Consider the following 17,962-nt stretch of genomic DNA (forward strand, 5'->3'; position numbering starts at 1 on the left):
ATATATACTCGATACTTCTCGCGCCCGCTTTACAAAAAGGCGCTAAACTTCGGACTTCAGAGGTTGCTTTTTCTGGCGATTTTTTCTTCAAAACCTGAAAATTCATCTCCATCTACTTCCGACTTCGGAATTTGCTTTTTCTGGCGATTTTTCTTCAAAACTAGAAAATTCATCTCCATCTTTTGGTAAGACAGGCAGGCGCCAACATCCTCCTGTTTGATTGGTAAGAAATTTGAAAATTCCTTTGACATTACGAGTTTCCGTCTCTCTTCTTCTCTTCATATTGATTTCAGTCTTTAATTCTTGTTCTTTGAGATGCGTGAAAAGCGCAGAAAACAAAGTCAGAGAAATAGATCGAGAAGTGGTACGATCGAAATGGATGATGTAGAATCCGAGACTATTGGATGCCAATTCGTCGATTATCTTGCGATTCAAATGCCTTACTGTGCAATCGAAATGGCTGACGAATAGTCTCAAGTTTCACCTTCCGGTCTAGGCCGGTGATACTTCCTGGTGCGTAAATTTCTTTTGTGTTTGAATCGTTTCACTTGTGCGCTTTTCTGGCCGTCTATAATGCATTCGAACTTAAACTCAATAGTCGATCGTTTTGTTTGGTTTGATTCTTTGGTTGTTTCTGATCAGAAGACTGGTGTAGTCTCGAGATCAGACGAACTCCCGATGAGATCAAGTTGCCTGCAACATTCTGATGGTGAGCTATGTGAGTTCTAAATCTCTTACTAAACTAAATTAGTACCTGCTTTTGTTCACCGCCGTTTTCCCCTCAATTTTAACAGTATGCGGAAAAAGTAATTTCTACTCCGTCTCTCGGTGAATTTTGCTTTGTTCCTGCTCATTTTGTTTATCCATATCTGAACTGAAATTTCTCTCTTGTGTGCGTTCATTGTTCTATGCATTCGTGAATTTTCTGGTCGAGCGAAATTTTCCTTCCTCCGTATCAAGCAGTTATCATTTGTTTGCACGATCTGTTCCTTCATATTATGTTCGGAGTTTTATCGAATGCATTTTCCTCTTCATATCATTTTCTACTCTCCTTTCCCTTGCCTATGAAAGAAGTTAATGTCAGATACTGGAATGATGCACTTCTTGTATTATTTTCCGATTTCGATCTACGATCATTATGATGTTTGATGAGGGCTGAAACTTGAGAGCAATTCAAAGGAATGATGCACTTCTTGTATTATTTTCCGAGTTCGATCTACGATCCTTATGATGTTTGATGAGGACTGAAACTTGAGAGGAATTCAAAGGACCTCACTCAAAGCCAAGGCTTAATAGTTCATACATACAATTTCAAATTCCCGGACAAATTCACCGATAGTTTCCCGTTTTTCTCCGATAAACGTTTTTATGTTCAATAACTTTCGAACTCTGCTATCATGATTCATGCCTGCATTTTCCATGCATAATTGCTCACGACTTCGGGACTTCGGGAAAATTTTGCTCGAACTCGTTTTTACATTCATGTTATACATAAATACATCGTCGTGAAATTCTGCCTTTTTTTCTAATCTTCTTCCCTGCTGCATGATTCATGAAAGGAATTAATCCGATGGGCCATCCATGATTCATCAGCCGGAACATCTGCCAAAAAAGAGAGAGAGATAGGTAAGCTCCCTTCTTTAATATTACTTTTCGAATATAAATTAACGAAATTCCTGCCGCCAAGTACTGTCCTTATTTTTCACACCCTCCAAATTAGGATTCTCTTGCCAATAAAATTTGGGGACCGACAAAAAGAAAACAGCTATAAATATTAGAAAAAGACATTTAATAACTACTATTAAATTATAAAAATAAAATGATGACAAATTTCTTAATTCTCTAATAGAATTTAAAGAAATACTTGCATACATAAGAGTGAGTATTGTAGAGCTCTTATCTTATGTGATATTTATATTATGTTTAAGAGACAAGTGGATCTCGCCAAAATATCTCATATTTATTCCTTGAACTAGGTTCATAGCTTCTAATTATTAGGAACTCTATTCATTACTATTTATGAAAAAATAAGCTGTCTGCACACAGAAGTATGAAAGCTATTTTTTTTTATTTTAAAACAAAACTATTTTTTCTTGTCCTTTTTCATTCCGTTCTCTTACTAGTTAAAAATTTACATGCAAGGTCTTAGTTATATGTTGAATTTTTTGGTTTGTAATTATTTGGTTATAGCCTCTAAAACTTTAGTTTTATGTTGAATCAATTGCAAAATTTTGAAAAAGCAAAATATGTCTTTAAACTTTTATTTTATATTTAATTCCTAAATTTTAAAAGTCATGGAACTAAGAGATAAAAAAATTGAAGTTTAAATTGCCATTACATATAAATTTAGTTTTAAATCCAATACAATATGTAATTATTAAAATTTTTGAATGTATACAAAAATTGAATGTTAAGAAATTTATTAGGCATTTTCAAAATCTAAAACATATCGGATAATTTAAGAATTTTAAATCTAATGCACAATTTTTTTCACTTCCTATTACCTTTCACATATTTTTATATGTTTATTCGTATTCTATATTAGTGCATGCCATTTTTATATGTTTATTCATTTTCCATATTAATGCATACCATCTTTATATGTTTATTCATTTCCCATATTAATTCATACCATTTTATATGTTATTCATTTCCCATATTAATGCATACCATTTTCCCTTCCTCGTGCATTTCTCATATTAATGCCATACCATGTTTATACCATTTAAAAATGCATATATCTTTAAAATAGGAGTTTCTAGAAACCAGTGCAATTTCATTTTTTTTTCGTAGGGTAGGGTAGGTTTGATAATTAATTTAAACATATGATTTTTTTAATAGAGAATAGATAATTGAATTATTGGATTATGTTCCACTAGACAATTTTAAGTGAACTATATGAAGAATTGAATTATTGAATTTATACTTGCTAGTTCAATCTTGTCCATATTTTAATGGTAGATATTGAGGATAGTTGGGCGAGTAGTCCCACGTGGACTAATTGAGGTATTGAATTTATACTTGCTAGTTCAATCTTGTCCATATTTTAATGGTAGATATTGAGGATAGTTGGGAGAGTAGTCCCACGTAGACTAATTGAGGGGCTATCATAAATTTATAATCAAGAATACATCTAACCATTTAAGGAGTTATCTTAGATTTATAACTAAAAAAAAGTTATAGTTGCAACTAATGTTTGATTGAGACCGACGAATTTTCTTGTTTAGTGTCATTAGGAGTTCGACATCTGGGAACAATAGAATTTTTGTGATAAAAAAACGAGAAGAGAGACCGTTAGCGGGAAAGAATGTAAGGAAGGCGTATGGTTAATTGGACTCATGGAGCTGGCTCGCGTTGGTACATTTTGTACAGTCGAACGGTCCGATCTCCTGATTGTTTTTACGTTTCACCTGCCAATTCACGGAAAATTAAAATTAGACAAAAACTTTATTCAAATAATGAAATAAATGAATACAGATGTACATCCAGGAATGAAATCCATTAAACTGGCACATTTAGTTATTTTTAAAATTAAAATTCTACTTTTAATTTCGTCATCTCCCCGCATACCGAATCGGGCACTACACTAAAATATTTTAACAAAAATTTAATGTTCAATTTTAGATTAATGATAAAGATATAACGACTCAAATAAAATAAATACAAAGGTTAAAAACCAATATAGACCTTAAATCTAATTTATTTCCTTATTATTATTTTGAAATAAAAATTGAAGTGCACTTATTTATTGAGTTTTTTAAATCTTCAACCAAAAGTCGAAACAACATAGAGAAATAAAAAGTTTTACAAAGAAAAGATTAAACAAGAAGAGAAATAAAAATCAGCTTGACATATTTCTACATTTAAATAATTACCTTTTTTCTGTGGAAATTGTATTATACTATTTCACTAATTGTTTTCTATGAATAAACTTGATTTAAGTAAACTTATGAAATTATGAGATAAAGGGTTCATTTTAAACCCTTGGGAATTTTTACTTTTACCTGTAATCCAACAATTGTTCGAGAAAACAGTTTTCCAACGAAAAAATTGTTTTTATGAAAACAATAACGAAATAATTCCTTCAATACATGAAGAGTTTGGAAAACGAACACCAAGTACACTAAAAAAAAAAAATACAAATTCAAGAAATCTTAATAACTTTATTTGATCTCTTAATATGAAAATAGTATACTAAACACATCAAATTTTAGATTTGCGTCTATTTGGACTAAATTAGTAGGTTTTTAAAATCTTAATTTTATGTTCAACTTTTGAATCAAAAGCTCAAAATACCCTGTTAAGACACTTTAAAATTTAAAATTCAGTGTGTTTAAAAGTTCGAATTTAGTAGCTTTTAACTGTCCTAAGATGAGATTGAAAACAGGCATATCGCCCACGTTTGGAAACCGGTGTGTGAAGGGCACGGTCACAGAACCACAAATCATAAAAAGCTTTGGGGGGAGAATTGAGAAAGAGAGCATACCGGGGACCATGGACCTGGTTCAGGTTTAGACTTATCGGGAGGTGAATTTTGTACAGCTCCGGTTTTCATGGTCAGAATTTCCTGCATTATCAAAGGAACGCAGGAAGGAATTATTTGTATTTGTCCACTGGACTTAAAATCAATCCCCTATAAGCTGAAGTAAAACTATATAATGCATCCAGAAACGAGAATGCACACGCATACCAAGCGAAGAGGAACTGAACCAGTGCGAGTGCACAATAACCAGCTAGAACAACTTCTAATGAAAAACATAAATTCGGCAAATCTTAGAGGACTCAATTATTCAAAATAGAATGTGAAAAACGAAAGTTCAATAATTTGATCGGAGAAGAAAATAATACAATTTTGAACTTAAAACCAAGAACATTAAGGAAAAGCAAACGACTTCCCACGTAATTTATTGAGAATTGTTGGGAGAGGAGTCTCGCATTGCCTAATTAAAGAATTGATTATGAGTTTATTTATAAGTAAGAAATATATCTCCATTCGTACGAAAACTTTTGGGAAAACCAAAAGTAAAGCCACGAGAACTTATGTTCAAAGTGGACAATATCATACCACTACAGAGATTCATGGTTCCTAACGATCCTGGACATCAAAAGATCTATTTTCAAGTTTTACCTATATGGCAATGTCACCAACACGGGTGTTTTTACTCATCAGTTTCGACTTCCATAATAGACACAAAATGTAGATAGGAGGTTAATAAAAGAGTATTCGAAATTTAAGGTAATATCTCACCTCTCCAGCAGCTTCAATTGCAGCCAACCATTCTTCAGAAAATGGAACAACATTTGTTGAAGTTTTAATTCTCACAACATTTTGCTTCCCAATACCCTCAGACTTTCTTCTGCCAATAACATCGAGAGTTTCAATCAAGCATCTTTAAAAGAGAGAAAAGGCAAGGAAGCAAAATAGTTCATCCACAAACCAATGTACTTACAGCTCCATTGATTGTGAATTGTCGTTTGTACCAGACGTTTCAGTGTCTAAGAGGTGGAGCTCATTTTCATTCATCTCTGGAGACCTGTGGTTCTCCAGTTCTTTAGCTTCCATATACAATATGTCATCATGGGGTACTGATGAATCCAAATCTTTAGTCGGTGAACAAAATGATGAATCGTTGCAAGTCGTTTTTGCTTTTGATTGAGTATTGTCGTTGGATGTGCTGCACATTTCGGTGTTTAGTAAGTGATCCATTTCACTGTTGAACTCATTTTCATTTTGATGTAGTAGGTTTCCATTCATCTCTGGAGAATTGTGATTCTCCAGTTCTTTAGTTTCCATACACCGTTGAACATTTTCCCTGGACAATATGTCATCATTGGGTACCGATGAACCCAAATCTTTAGTCGGTGAACAAAATGATGAAACGTTGCAAGTTGTTGCTTCTGATTGTGCATTGTCATTGTATGTACTGCACATTTCATTCATCTCTGGAGACTTGTGATTGTCCAATTCCTTAGTTCCCACATACTGTTGAACATTTTCACTAGACAATGTGTCATCGATGGGTATTGATGAACCCAAATCTTTAGTTGGCGAACAAAATGACTGATCATTGCATGTCATTCTTGATTCGGAAGTAATTTTACTCATTGTTTCAGATGTACCTTCACCACTTAGTATTATTTTGTCATACTCGGATGATTTTGCAGTTGAACAACTTGAACTACTTATTGATGCTTCAATCTCCTGTGACTCTAAAATGTTGTCACCCGTTCTTGTATCATGTGTCTCCTCCTGTATACTGCTATTGTCCTTGGGTGATGCCATCTGATTACAATTACTAAGACCTTCCGACGTGCATACATCAGAATTATCGACACTACCAGTGATAATTTCTTCAGAACTGCTTCTATGCAACAAGTGATCAATAGAGCACTTCCCTTGGTTGTTTTTTGGGGAAACGTCTACCAGGTCAATGCAACAATCATTAACTGATGATTGAACAAAAGAATTTTGTTTGTCTTCATTTTGTACATGCTCGGATTCAATGCGTATGTGGGCTTCATACAGCTGATTTTCTGTATCACTTGAATGAAAGTCTCGGCTTATTAGTAGAGTTTCAGCAACGTCAGCGTTGCAGGCAATTTCTACATCACCACGATCATTCTGATACCTTTCTGTTTCCAAGGAAGTGTGATTCTGCTGCATATCAGATACAATGTCGACAATCTCATCTGTATATTTGTTGCAAGCATCTGCTGTTGAATGTGGAATAGAAGAAAGTTCGTAATCACTATCCACTTTATTTTCACAGATGTCATTGCTTTCTTTTGTCAAAACCTCGTTCTGGGAGGCTAGAGAACAGCCGTTTCCTTGTAATGATTTATTATTCAAAATTGGACCAGTTGGATTTTCATCATCAATATGCATCGAGTCTGAATTAGACAGTTCTGTAGCGGTCTGCATAGTGTTGTTGCATTCATTAGAAATGAAGTGGTCGACGTCAGATGGTTCTGCTTTTCTTGTCCGTAATATTCTCATTTTACGAGTTTCCAAATCTTCATCCAGATCAAATGAACAGCTCTCCCAACCGTTAGAATCGTTACTAACATCTTCAAATGTACCATGGTCAAATTCTATTGAAGTTCTACTTCTCTTGAGTGAATTGCAAGTTCCAATTCCTACTCTCTGGTGATCAGAAGAAGTTCGTTCAATCTTGCAGTTAAAAGAGTTTGCAACCTCAACTTGCTCGGAAGATTGTTCATTGCAATCTTTTGCACCCCTTAACTGATCATCAAGAGCATTTTGCATACCTTGTGAGCAGCTTTCGTTCGTTTCATCAAGATATGATTTGGTAGAGTCACCAGCTAGTTGGTCCTTAATCTCATGATGTTTTCTAGAAACATCTCCAAGATTTTCCAACACAGGATTAGAAAGCGACAGAACATCAGGCTTCACGAGTCCATGGGCGCTCAAAGCCTTTTTCATTGTAGAAGCGCCGATCACATCCACTTTCCCTAAATGAATGTTGGCTACTTTCAAGGCGGACTTCGCTCTATCATGGGAAAGAGGTTCTATTGAACTACCCGAACTTAAGCACGAAACTACCTTAGTTTCTCCAGAAGCCTCACCATGGTTTGCTTTCACAACGTTCCTAGGTACAAGTGTTGCCAACTGACAAATAGGGTTTGAAGGGCCACGTATTCTCACATTGGGAATGTTCGATTTGGAAAGGTCGTGCAATTCTGAAGTATCAGGGGGCACGCTTTGGAATGAAGAAACCTTTTTCTGAGATAGAAAGTTCACAAATGAACAGAAAATAAGAAAAACAAAAATTTGAAGAAAAAAACATTCATCTAAAATATGTTAATGAAGCCTGGTGATTATACCTGCCCGAAAAATCCCATGGACGGTGATGGCATTCGTAAACCAGATGGCTTTGGCATTTGGGTTGGATTAAGCATGCTACGACCATTGTGGGGAGCATTTTGAGTAATGGAAGCAGAAACTTTCTTGGTGCCATCATCATTTGAAGGAAGAGGTTTTGAAATCAATGAATTTTCCCTCGCCTTTAACCCCTCATTTGGATCGACAGACTCATGTTGGCAACGAGAGGAATTCACTTTTAATACTGGATTGGCCTGTAAATTATAAATGAACACTACAATGTATGAGCATACCAACTTAAATACATGGATGACAAAGACCCCCCCACTTCTAAACGTTTTAATTCTCACCAATTTTCCCGGTTGTTGAATTGAGTTTTTAGCCTTCAGAGATTTGCTTGCATTAACATCCTTGTTTAAAGCCCTTATTGCATTCATGGACGAGCCATTTGGCGTAGTCATTTTTGGATTACTTACAACTGTTCACGAAAAATTCAACACATCACAAAGTAATTAACAGCATCGAAATAGAGTAAATTTTAAATGTAATAGTATCGATTAAGATAGCTTAAAGTTATGGATAAAGGAAAACAGAACCATTGTGCGATTTTACGACGATTACCTCTTTGAGCAACCTGATGGCCTCTTTGAGCAACCTGATTACTCTTTGCGTCACTTGCACGTATAGTAGCAGCATTCCTTGGAGCCCTAGGGATGACCGTAGAATCACGTTTTGGAACTGGAATTCTGGAAGTTCTCTCTTCTTTGTTCATAGTTTTTGTTGCATTTGAGGTTGTAGGCCTTTTGACAGTATAGAAATGGTTAAGGAAACCTAACTAATCCATTAGTAAAAGTGAGTTTAGGATGGACCAGCTGGAGAAAACTTGATAACACTACAAAATTCAAACAAATGTTAAGAAAATACTTAAAGGATATGACGACGAGGCCACAGGTCGCGGACAGCTTCCACGTTTTGATCCACTCCGATTGAGATCTTTGGCTGATAGCTCCTTCAACTTGACCTGAGATGTCATTCAAAAACAAAAAGACAAGTTTGAGATAAATCCGCCTAGAAATAAAGATAATTATAATATTTTGAACTTTCTATGTTCAAATCTATGTGGAAACATATCCATAGTAGTAGAACAACAAAGATGAAATTTCCAATTAAACTTGGAAATATACTGACTGCAGAAGCTGGGATACATTATCTTTAGTTGATGAACCACGCTTTGGCAACAAGCAACGGCCGTTCTTTCTGTCACCAATAGGAGTACTAGTTGACGTATTCTTGAATAATTTATCTTGAAACGATAAATCATTATAAGAGCCACCACTAGGCACCGCTGGTATTTCTTCGTCGACTGCTCCTAATGTATTAGTACTACCAGTGATCATTGATAGCTCCATGGAATCCAAGACTCCTGATGAAAGAGTGTGTAAAATACAAACAATGTCTTACCGTTTGTTTTGGAGAGAAAAAATGAGAAATAAACAATGCATTAAGTAACCACATGTAGAAACCTTCTTCGGTGAAGAAAGCTTTGTTCCATGCTAAGCTTTTCCGCAAATTATATCCTCCAGCCTTCTTCTTCCTCTTCATTTGTTGCGGCATAATACTAAGATTGGGACCTTCTATATCGTTTGCATTAATATTTTCTTTATCGGTATGATCTGCACATAAAAAAGGAGCATGTCGTTTAATCAACATGATCTTGCGCGTATCCAAGAATGTTAAGAGCAAGCTACTGAACAATACTGGTAACCTATTTAACTAGATTCTAAAAAAGAGAGATAGCAACCGCCTAAAATGCAGGTTTATCTAATCAGAGAGAGTAAGAATCTCGATAGAATCAGCAACAAAACTTCACCGACAGATTCCAGTTTTCAACATCAATCTAAATATGCATAATCAATCAACTTCGGAGCCAATTTCTAAAAATACTAGTTAGTAACTCAAATTTAACAAGAAGTACCAACGCCTACAAACGAAATCTGAAACTCAGATAAACTTGCAGCACCTTAGGCAAATGGTTCAAAACAAAGGAAATGTATATAATTAAACTGACCAGCTGCTGAAGCAGTAGAAGAACTAGAAATGGTGCCATTGGATCTGTTAGTTAAGAGAGGCGAACACAAGAAGAAGCCGCTGTTTCTCGCTGTAGCGCCGTCCATCTCCCGTTCGAGGTCTAAAAGATCGTCTTCTGGAATCTGTTGCAATAGAGAATCGTCTTCTCCGGCAACTTCAATGAGAGAAATATTGGACTCCATAACACCGGCGACGTGAATCAGTATGACCGAACGAAAGTTGAAAGAAGAAATGACGGTGAATGAGATTGAGGAAGGAAGTTTCTTACGGCTGCGTTTGGATCTTCGATTTTGATTTGAAAGGATATGCGAGCGGGAAGTGCTTAATCTGTTTGAAAAGAGACCACGTGATCGTATCCTTAGTGGACCTTCATTTGAACCTTTTGAATCTGAATCTCGCGGTCCAGCCAGTGGCCCGCGCTAAACAGGCCCATGGCCAACGTCTTGGCGGTTTCCTATACAAAAATTCAGTTTTATTTATTTTTTTTTCGAAAAAAATCAATTATCACAATTTTAATTTTCAAATTTTAAAAATTAGAAATAAATTAATTCTCGCTCTAAATATAACTATAAAAGTTTTCTTCCATGCATTAAATTATTATAAATATTTTTTTAGAAAAAATCAATTATACCATTTTTTTATATTATTGTTAAGGTATATTTCTTATATATTATTTTGATATAATTGATATATGACATCACCTATATATTTTTTATTAAAAGAATTAAAAACTATATTATTTAAGAATATTTCTTTAAACAAAAATTAGTTAAGAATATTAATTTTATCATTGCTCAAAGTTTGAGCAACTAATTGATACCAATACATTAAAGCAAATATAAATATATTAAAGGTGATTTTCTTATTAATATTTCTATTTTTGTTAAATTACAAAACTACAGTTATTATAAAATTTAGGAAAGTTTAATATATAAAAAATAATTAATTTTATATTTATTAAATATCGTAAATTTTTAATATTGTTGTTAATATGAATTATATATAACAATTTTGTGACGATTTTTTCTTTAAATTTTTTTTAAAAAAATAATCAAACTTATAATTTAAATTACAACATAAAAGAATTGTTAAGATTTATTTTTTTTATTTTTTAAACCATTATTCTTTAGAAAAAAAAATAGAGATAAATTGATTTACTAAACCAATGGCTATGAAAATCTACATGGTGCCGATTTGTCTTTTTCTGTCCAACTGTTTCTATGTGGGCTTCTAGTGATCCGCAAGCGTCTGAGATACACGCGCTAAAGACCGCGTGTTCGGCGTCAAACGCGTCGTAACAAGAAGCGTTTACCAACAGAAAAGGAGAAGGATCTGTCGCATCGCAAACCAGCACAACCAGCCATAAAATAGTTGGGCTATACAACCCACGCCACGTAAGCCCATAGAAATTATTTTTCATATTACAAACAAATCCTGACGTGTACTTCCATCATATGTGGAAACCAACATTTAAAATTTTTAATGCTGACGTGGCAGAGAAACAAACATCCACGTATGCTGCCATACAATATTATCGTTTTCACGCGTCACGGAAGCATTGGGTGTAACCGTACCGAGAAACTTTCTGCATAAGAAAATCAAAATTATATAAATTCCACAATAATTATTTATTCTCTTTAGAAAAAAAAAAAAAATATATTAATTAATTATAATAAACTTCTCAGATTTGACGCCCAGGTCGACAGCTACTCTCTCTCTCTCTCTCTCTCTCTCTCTCTGTTCCATTGCCTTCACTTTTGGCTGGGAAATGGGATGCTTTCGCCACAGCAAAAAACAGAGGAAAAAATTCGAGATCAATTCACCCATTTCTTCAGGTAATTTTCAAATTATTTAATGTATTTCGATTTAAAATCCCTTTCGTTATGATCGATACGCTGTCGTTTTGATATTGTCCCCCCCACATGGACCCAGAAAATCACTCGATGAGACAAATTCATGATTGATTTAGTTTTTTTTTTTTTTAAATCCTTGCGTGCTTTATCAAGAAGAACACATGATTTTTACCAATGAGGGTTTTAATCTTTGATGTAAAGATTTGAGCATAATTCCTTAAACGACAGAGAATTCAATTGTTTTTTTGTTTTTTTTTTTTTACCGCGGTAATAGTCAAAGTAGAAGCGGATTTGAAGGTAGAAACACGGGAAGAAGTAAAAGAGCAGACTCGTGAAAATGACCAGCTGGCGTCAAATATAAACAGAGAGGTTTCCGGTAAAGTAAAAACGAACGAAGAGATAGAAAAATTTACCTTCCACGAACTTGTAGAAGCAACGAGAAATTTCAAGTCAGATTGCTTTCTGGGTGAAGGAGGCTTCGGTAAAGTTTACAAGGGTCATTTGATAAGAATCGACCAGGTAAAATTTTTATAATCATATTTAAATTACAAAATTTTAATTACGTAGGTAATAAATATAATTGATTATAATATATAAAATTAAATAATTATCAAACGAACTCGATCGTATATACAGTTCTAAATTGATAGAGCGGTTGAATATGAATTTTGATATAGGTTGTAGCTATAAAACAACTCGACCGGAATGGGCTTCAAGGGGTAAGAGAATTCGTGGTGGAAGTATTGACATTAAGTTTGGCCGATCACCCAAATCTTGTAAAATTGTTAGGATATTGCGCAGAACGAGATGAACGACTTTTGGTTTATGAGTTCATGCCATTAGGCTCATTGGACAAACATTTACACGGTACTTTATATATTTACTTTAAAATGTGTTGATTTACTCTTTTATTAATTGATCTGTTATATGTAATATTAAATTTTGGTTGACAGATCTTCCACCTGGCAAAAATGTGCTTGATTGGAATACGAGAATGAAGATAGCCGTGGGCGCAGCGAGAGGGTTGGAGTATTTGCACAACAAAATGAGGCCAGCAGTTATATATAGAGATCTAAAATGCTCGAACATTTTGCTGGGAGAAGGGTATTGGCCAAAGCTCTCGGATTTTGGGTTAGCCAAAGTGGGTCCAAGTGGAGATAACACCCACGTTTCTACTAGAGTCATGGGAACCTATGGATATTGTGCTCCTGATTACGCAATGACAGGCCAATTGACATTCAAATGCGATATCTATAGCTTTGGAGTTGTTCTCTTGGAGCTCATCACGGGAAGGAAAGTCATCGACTATACAAGACCTCCGAAGGAACTGAGTTTGGTGACATGGGTAAGATACTTAACCAAAATAAGAGTTCATCGTATTCAAAAGATTGAAATAGTGTGACAATGACCTCGAACAATGAGACTATCCAAATTTTCGTTATGGGTCATTGTCGGACCGTTCAAATCACCATTTCTATTCACAATTTAAAATGGTTTCTTATAACCAGCGGCTTCAATTTCAGACATTTTATTGATACGATAGCTTGAAATTTGAGCTGAGTTGGGTCGGGTTGATTGTTTTGTGTTGTAGGCAAAACCATTATTCCGAGATCGAAAGAGGTTCTTAACAATGGTGGACCCGAGGCTCGATGGTCAATTTCCTGTAAGAGGATTGTATCAAGCTCTTGCCATTGCAGCCATGTGTGTGCAGGAGCAACCAACTCAGAGGCCAGTGATTTCAGAAGTGGTCTCCGCTTTAGATTTTCTTGCTTCTCAAAAATTTACTCAAAAAAGGGGTTAGTTTGGGATCAAATACACAATTTTAATATATTTTAATTATGTAACTCAAGGATTGATTTTGGGGGTAGGATAGGGTTTGAGAGATGCAACAATATTAAATACTGTTTGATAATGATTTTCTTTTTAATTTTATATATTTTTAAATTATATTGATTTTCTGTCCATTTTTATTATTTTATTTTTACCATGAACGTAAGTTTGGAAATATCCATATATTCATTCTAAATAATAAAAAAGTTATATCATTTTTCTTTGTAATATTTTAATATTATCAAACTGAAATACAAATTTAAATTAATGAGTTTATAAAAAAATTGAATTATAGGTAAGAAATTAAAAAAAAAGGACAATGGCGTAATAATTAAATCATATCACGTGCACGGCACGAATAGTGAAATTTCCCGCCGAAAATCGGCGCAAAGCCTAACGCAAACAGAATATAAATGGAAGAAGCACAGCCAAAATTCCTTCCTTCTCGAACCCCAAACCCTATCTTCGTCGTTGATAAATGCAGCAGAGATCTTCGACTTCGAGTTCGTTCCGAGCAACAACTGACGATCATTGTAGCATAATCTTCAGCCCGGCACAAGAGCCACAAGGAAGATGCTCTCCAGAAATAAGATCAATGGACGATTCCAGCGGCAGCTTTCTTCCAGTTTCCGATCCTTCGTGTCGGAAGCGAGATCACAATTCGCGATACAAATTCTCGGAGAGGTGGATTCATTTGATTCCTTTGATTCTGCTCCTCGTCCTCTTCATTCTCTGGTGGTCATCTTATCCAGGTAAATTTCTTCAAGAGTTTCAAGAATCAGTTTCTGACGGTAATTTCTTCAACCGAATAATCTCATTCTCTTCGCAATTTGTTTCTGTTTCTTGCATATGTTATTTGGTACATCTCTCGGAAAGAATGATCTAGCCTAGGTAGTTTCTTTTACTTTCCAATCCTATTTTCATCAAGAATTTGTTGAACTATAGATTTAATTCTAGTTCTACTCTTCTCTTCCATTCTCTTTTCTTTATTTCATCTTGCAGTTTCTTGCCTCCTCTGTCCAGTAATTTGTAAATCGTTTTTTTCCCCTGCGAATGCAGTGAATTTGGTGATCAAGGATGGAGGAATTAAAGCAGTTTATGCAAGTGAGTTTCCGGAGGCGCCGAAGTACATTGATCATGTCGAACTTGCCATTTTAGGAGATGCCGGAATGCAGATTGCTTCGAGTCCTCTGAATCTAACCAGCGTTGGCGCTCGAGATTTACGGACACCGGGTAAGATCAATTGAAAAATGAATTTTATCATTTAGAAATTCAATAATAATTTCACTGAAAATTGAGTAGCTAGGAACTTTGTTGATAGAGAAGAGGGTGTGACAATTGACAAAACTATCCTCACATGATGCATTGACATCAGAAGCAATTCAATGAAAATATTGTTGGATGATAAAAGTCACGCCTCCTTTCATTTAAAAAATGATCAATCAAGAATTCTATTTCCATTTAGTGTGATACTTTTTTGAGAAAGCTCAAAATAAAATGTAGGACAATATTTTGGAGAGTCGGATGTTATTGGAAACTGATGGGTTAATTTTATTCTCATCCCATTCCTAAGTACATCAATATTTATAAGCTATAAGACCTTTTATAACCTATGGGCCGGTCCAGCCCAAACCAAATATCATTGGACAGATCATCATGACCTTGATGCCCATGATCCGTAGGAGAGGGCAGAGTCTAGTCTATTTTGCGATTGCACATGAGGCACGTGATTCCATCGGCCTTCCTTTTCACTGTTTCTGCCTTTCTGGAGAACTTTACATAAAACAACTGCCAGTTGAATGAGGACCATATTAATGCCTTAAATTGAGTAAAAAAAAAAAAAAAAAAAAATATATATATATATATATATATATATATAGGACGGATTAATATTAGGAAAGGGACAATACTTTAGGCAGTAGGTCGTTTGATGTGAGATGTGAGTTCCCATTTCGGCCATCCCGCCTCACACTCAGAGCCGTGACCCAGATATTCAGCTTAAATGAAATAACAAACAAGAACTAAAAAGGTAATTTCACGTGTCTGTGGGCCCCACCAGCATCCTTCCTTCCCTCATTCGTCTCTGTCACACCTCACACTCATGATTAGCGACCACTAGGATTTTAGGTCTTTCCGCTGCCCAATTTAAAGACCCGGAGGTTGGATTTCTAGTGGAAATTGAGAGGAGTTTTTAGACTATTAATAATGGTTTAAATTAGTTTATACGGTTAGTTTTTTTTTTTTTTTTTTCTCTTCATTTTTATAAATTTTTATTGTATGAGAATTAATGTTATTATTCTGAAAAATTTGGATAAAAATTAATTTCAAAGAATTGAACTAAAAAATTATTTAAAATATGATAACTAAATTTGTACTTTTTTATATATAAATAAACTAATTCTAAGAAAAATAAAATAAAATTTAAATATAAGATCAAAAATTAATATTTTATTTTCATAAAAAATTCTTGAAGTCTAATTATGTTCCTATTTATATAATTACTGAATTCATTGTGTCACGACATTGCTTTATTAAATTTCTAAATTTAGACTAATTTTTTTGAGATTTTTCCTTATATGTAATATGTCTTAATTTTTACATTAAATTCTGAACTTCACAGAGTTGAAGTTGGAAGTTGAACTTCCTTTTCAGACAACGGTAACTGTGTGTGGTTTTTTTACCGTTACTCAATATTTTTTTCTCACCCTTTCATTTTAATAAAATTGAATAATTATATCAATATTACAAGATTAACTGTTAATAAACCGGATAAATGTGGCCAAGGTTGGTATTGGGTTAATACTTGATTTCCTATATGAAGACAATATTACTTTGGGGTAATTCGATTTCAAATGTCGTAAAATGAATAATTGAATAATTGAGTCATATTTTTATAACATATTTCTCTGCATTCATTATTGCGACAACGAATGAATTATGAAAGAATTTTCTTTTCTTTTCTCCAACATGGATGGTGCATTCTACGTGTTTGTTCAACTTTTTTGTTATTTTTTTATGGATGTTATTCTCTTCCTCTAACCTTTTGAGATAAAAGATTCTGATTTTCATTTGATTCTTTAGACAGTTTTTTCTAAAAGACGAGACGAGAATGAAGACAACGATAATTAAATTGTATCTTACAATAATTCTTCATTTGAAAATTCTTCACCTAAAATATTAGGGTTTAAAACATTAATTCAATCATTAATGATGCTTAATTTTGTGTAAATTTTAATATTTATTGAAGTTAAAAATCCTTATAGATTTGTACTTCATTTTTTTCTTAAATATTTTTAGGAAATTTAGCAAATTTTAACACAAATAACTATCACCTCCAGCTAAATGAAAAGAATATCAGAAAAATATCCACTCATTACAAGGTTATAAAGCAATGTCAATGGAGACCGTTGGATTAAACTAACTAATTTTAATTCGTCGGATTGTCCCGTGTCCGTCCAATGGAAGGAGTCGTGAAAAAAAGGATCCGAGACGGCCAGCAGCGAGACATGGTGATACGAAGGGCCAATGGTGGCGAGATGAAGCGGTCGGCTGAGCCACCCATCTGTGTTTTCGTCTTCTTTTGGCAAATCCATTTCCCTCCCATCTTGTCCTTGAATAATATCTCACCAAATAAATTTATATAAAAACAAATCCAACACCCACCCCTCTCTTCCCTTTAAAATATATATATATATATATATATATATATATATATATATTATTTTTATTTATTGTCTAATATTCCGAGCAAATTGTGATCTTCAACACAAATATTAAGAATTATGAGTAATAAGATAATCTATCACAATCTTTATTTAATATATTTGTCCATTCCGCTTTGGATTTCCCTCAAATGTATTAATGGAGGTAGCATCTATTATTTGCATCCTCAACAAATTATGATATTGTCAACTAAATTCTAACGGTTTTCCTAAAATGTCTCATACTAATAAATATACATCCTTTACTTATACCTATGACATTCTCCTTAATTAACCCGCGTAAAATTCCAACACTCTATAGAGTTATTGAACTTAAAAGAGACAATGTCAAGAATCGAGACAAAATCATTTTGTTACTCAAGGTGAAATGCAAACTCAATACTGATTGACGCTAGAAGTTTCTAAAGGGGCAATATCATGATGATATTGTGGTTTGTTTAAAAGGATTAAGTGCAGTGAATTACGTCTCAACAATTTTTGTATTCATTTGTACAATTCGAACTCTACAGTTATGGTGCTTCAAAGCTAGTCACTGCCATGACTTATTGAGAACAGTTTTATATCAAGAGGCGGTGATCTCTTATAATCTTCATATTATAATAAAAACTTCCCGTAAACTCGAGTTC

At 34.1% G+C, this 17,962-nt stretch overlaps 3 protein-coding genes and 1 long non-coding RNA gene across 10 annotated transcripts; 3 read left to right on the forward strand and 1 right to left on the reverse strand.

Moving 5' to 3' along the window:
* The first annotated feature begins 36 nt into the window (after positions 1-36).
* On the forward strand, positions 37-1,632 carry LOC111484565. 2 transcript variants are annotated; one of them, XR_002718527.1, is made up of 4 exons: positions 37-223; positions 316-513; positions 643-718; positions 1,560-1,632. It is a non-coding gene; the product is annotated as an uncharacterized LOC111484565 (long non-coding RNA). The 2 variants fall into 2 exon arrangements; XR_002718528.1 differs by having other exon boundaries at positions 646-718.
* A 1,510-nt stretch (positions 1,633-3,142) lies between these two features.
* LOC111484416 lies at positions 3,143-10,219 on the reverse strand. 5 transcript variants are annotated; one of them, XM_023130986.1, is made up of 12 exons: positions 9,912-10,219; positions 9,367-9,516; positions 9,049-9,266; positions 8,779-8,864; positions 8,465-8,652; positions 8,194-8,321; positions 7,846-8,097; positions 5,702-7,744; positions 5,451-5,506; positions 5,249-5,354; positions 4,487-4,567; positions 3,143-3,410 (listed from the first exon to the last, which is right to left on the reverse strand). In XM_023130986.1, exons 1-12 carry the CDS (start codon positions 10,111-10,113, stop codon positions 3,327-3,329), a joined length of 3,594 nt encoding a protein of 1,197 aa, XP_022986754.1. In that variant the 5' UTR covers positions 10,114-10,219; the 3' UTR covers positions 3,143-3,326. The 5 variants fall into 5 exon arrangements, with proteins under 5 accessions (XP_022986754.1, XP_022986753.1, XP_022986752.1 ...); XM_023130985.1 differs by having other exon boundaries at positions 5,249-5,357; XM_023130984.1 differs by having other exon boundaries at positions 5,451-7,744.
* Positions 10,220-11,625: 1,406 nt separating this feature from the next.
* LOC111484493 (probable serine/threonine-protein kinase PBL5) lies at positions 11,626-13,668 on the forward strand. Its single transcript, XM_023131123.1, has 5 exons — positions 11,626-11,766; positions 12,059-12,303; positions 12,462-12,651; positions 12,738-13,129; positions 13,376-13,668. The coding sequence occupies exons 1-5, from the start codon at positions 11,700-11,702 to the stop codon at positions 13,583-13,585; spliced, it is 1,104 nt and encodes a 367-aa protein (XP_022986891.1). The 5' UTR covers positions 11,626-11,699; the 3' UTR covers positions 13,586-13,668.
* Positions 13,669-14,071: 403 nt separating this feature from the next.
* LOC111484535 lies at positions 14,072-17,855 on the forward strand. Of its 2 annotated transcripts, none has more exons than XM_023131185.1 (3): positions 14,072-14,366; positions 14,674-14,847; positions 17,638-17,855. In XM_023131185.1, the coding sequence occupies exons 1-3, from the start codon at positions 14,093-14,095 to the stop codon at positions 17,700-17,702; spliced, it is 513 nt and encodes a 170-aa protein (XP_022986953.1). In that variant the 5' UTR covers positions 14,072-14,092; the 3' UTR covers positions 17,703-17,855. The 2 variants fall into 2 exon arrangements, with proteins under 2 accessions (XP_022986953.1, XP_022986954.1); XM_023131186.1 differs by lacking the exon at positions 17,638-17,855 and adding an exon at positions 16,953-17,225.
* Positions 17,856-17,962: the final 107 nt, after the last annotated feature.

Source organism: Cucurbita maxima, unplaced genomic scaffold (genome assembly GCF_002738345.1).
Source record: "Cucurbita maxima cultivar Rimu unplaced genomic scaffold, Cmax_1.0 Cma_Scf00009, whole genome shotgun sequence".
NCBI lineage: Eukaryota > Viridiplantae > Streptophyta > Magnoliopsida > Cucurbitales > Cucurbitaceae > Cucurbita > Cucurbita maxima.

Excerpts from the sequence above, each read along its gene's own strand:
- LOC111484493 (XM_023131123.1), top strand. The coding sequence starts at position 11,700 with ATGGGATGCTTTCGCCACAGCAAAAAACAGAGGAAAAAATTCGAGATC. Across the intron at positions 11,767-12,058 it reads CAATTCACCCATTTCTTCAG|TCAAAGTAGAAGCGGATTTG; the intron begins GTAATTTTCAAA and ends CCGCGGTAATAG. Across the intron at positions 12,652-12,737 it reads ATTGGACAAACATTTACACG|ATCTTCCACCTGGCAAAAAT; the intron begins GTACTTTATATA and ends TTTGGTTGACAG.
- LOC111484416 (XM_023130983.1), bottom strand. The coding sequence starts at position 10,113 with ATGGAGTCCAATATTTCTCTCATTGAAGTTGCCGGAGAAGACGATTCT. Across the intron at positions 8,653-8,778 it reads CGACCTGTGGCCTCGTCGTC|TGTCAAAAGGCCTACAACCT; the intron begins ATATCCTTTAAG and ends CCATTTCTATAC. Across the intron at positions 4,568-5,248 it reads CAATTGAAGCTGCTGGAGAG|GAAATTCTGACCATGAAAAC; the intron begins GTGAGATATTAC and ends TTGATAATGCAG.
- LOC111484535 (XM_023131185.1), top strand. The coding sequence starts at position 14,093 with ATGCAGCAGAGATCTTCGACTTCGAGTTCGTTCCGAGCAACAACTGAC. Across the intron at positions 14,367-14,673 it reads CTGGTGGTCATCTTATCCAG|TGAATTTGGTGATCAAGGAT; the intron begins GTAAATTTCTTC and ends CTGCGAATGCAG. Across the intron at positions 14,848-17,637 it reads TCGAGATTTACGGACACCGG|AGTTATTGAACTTAAAAGAG; the intron begins GTAAGATCAATT and ends AACACTCTATAG.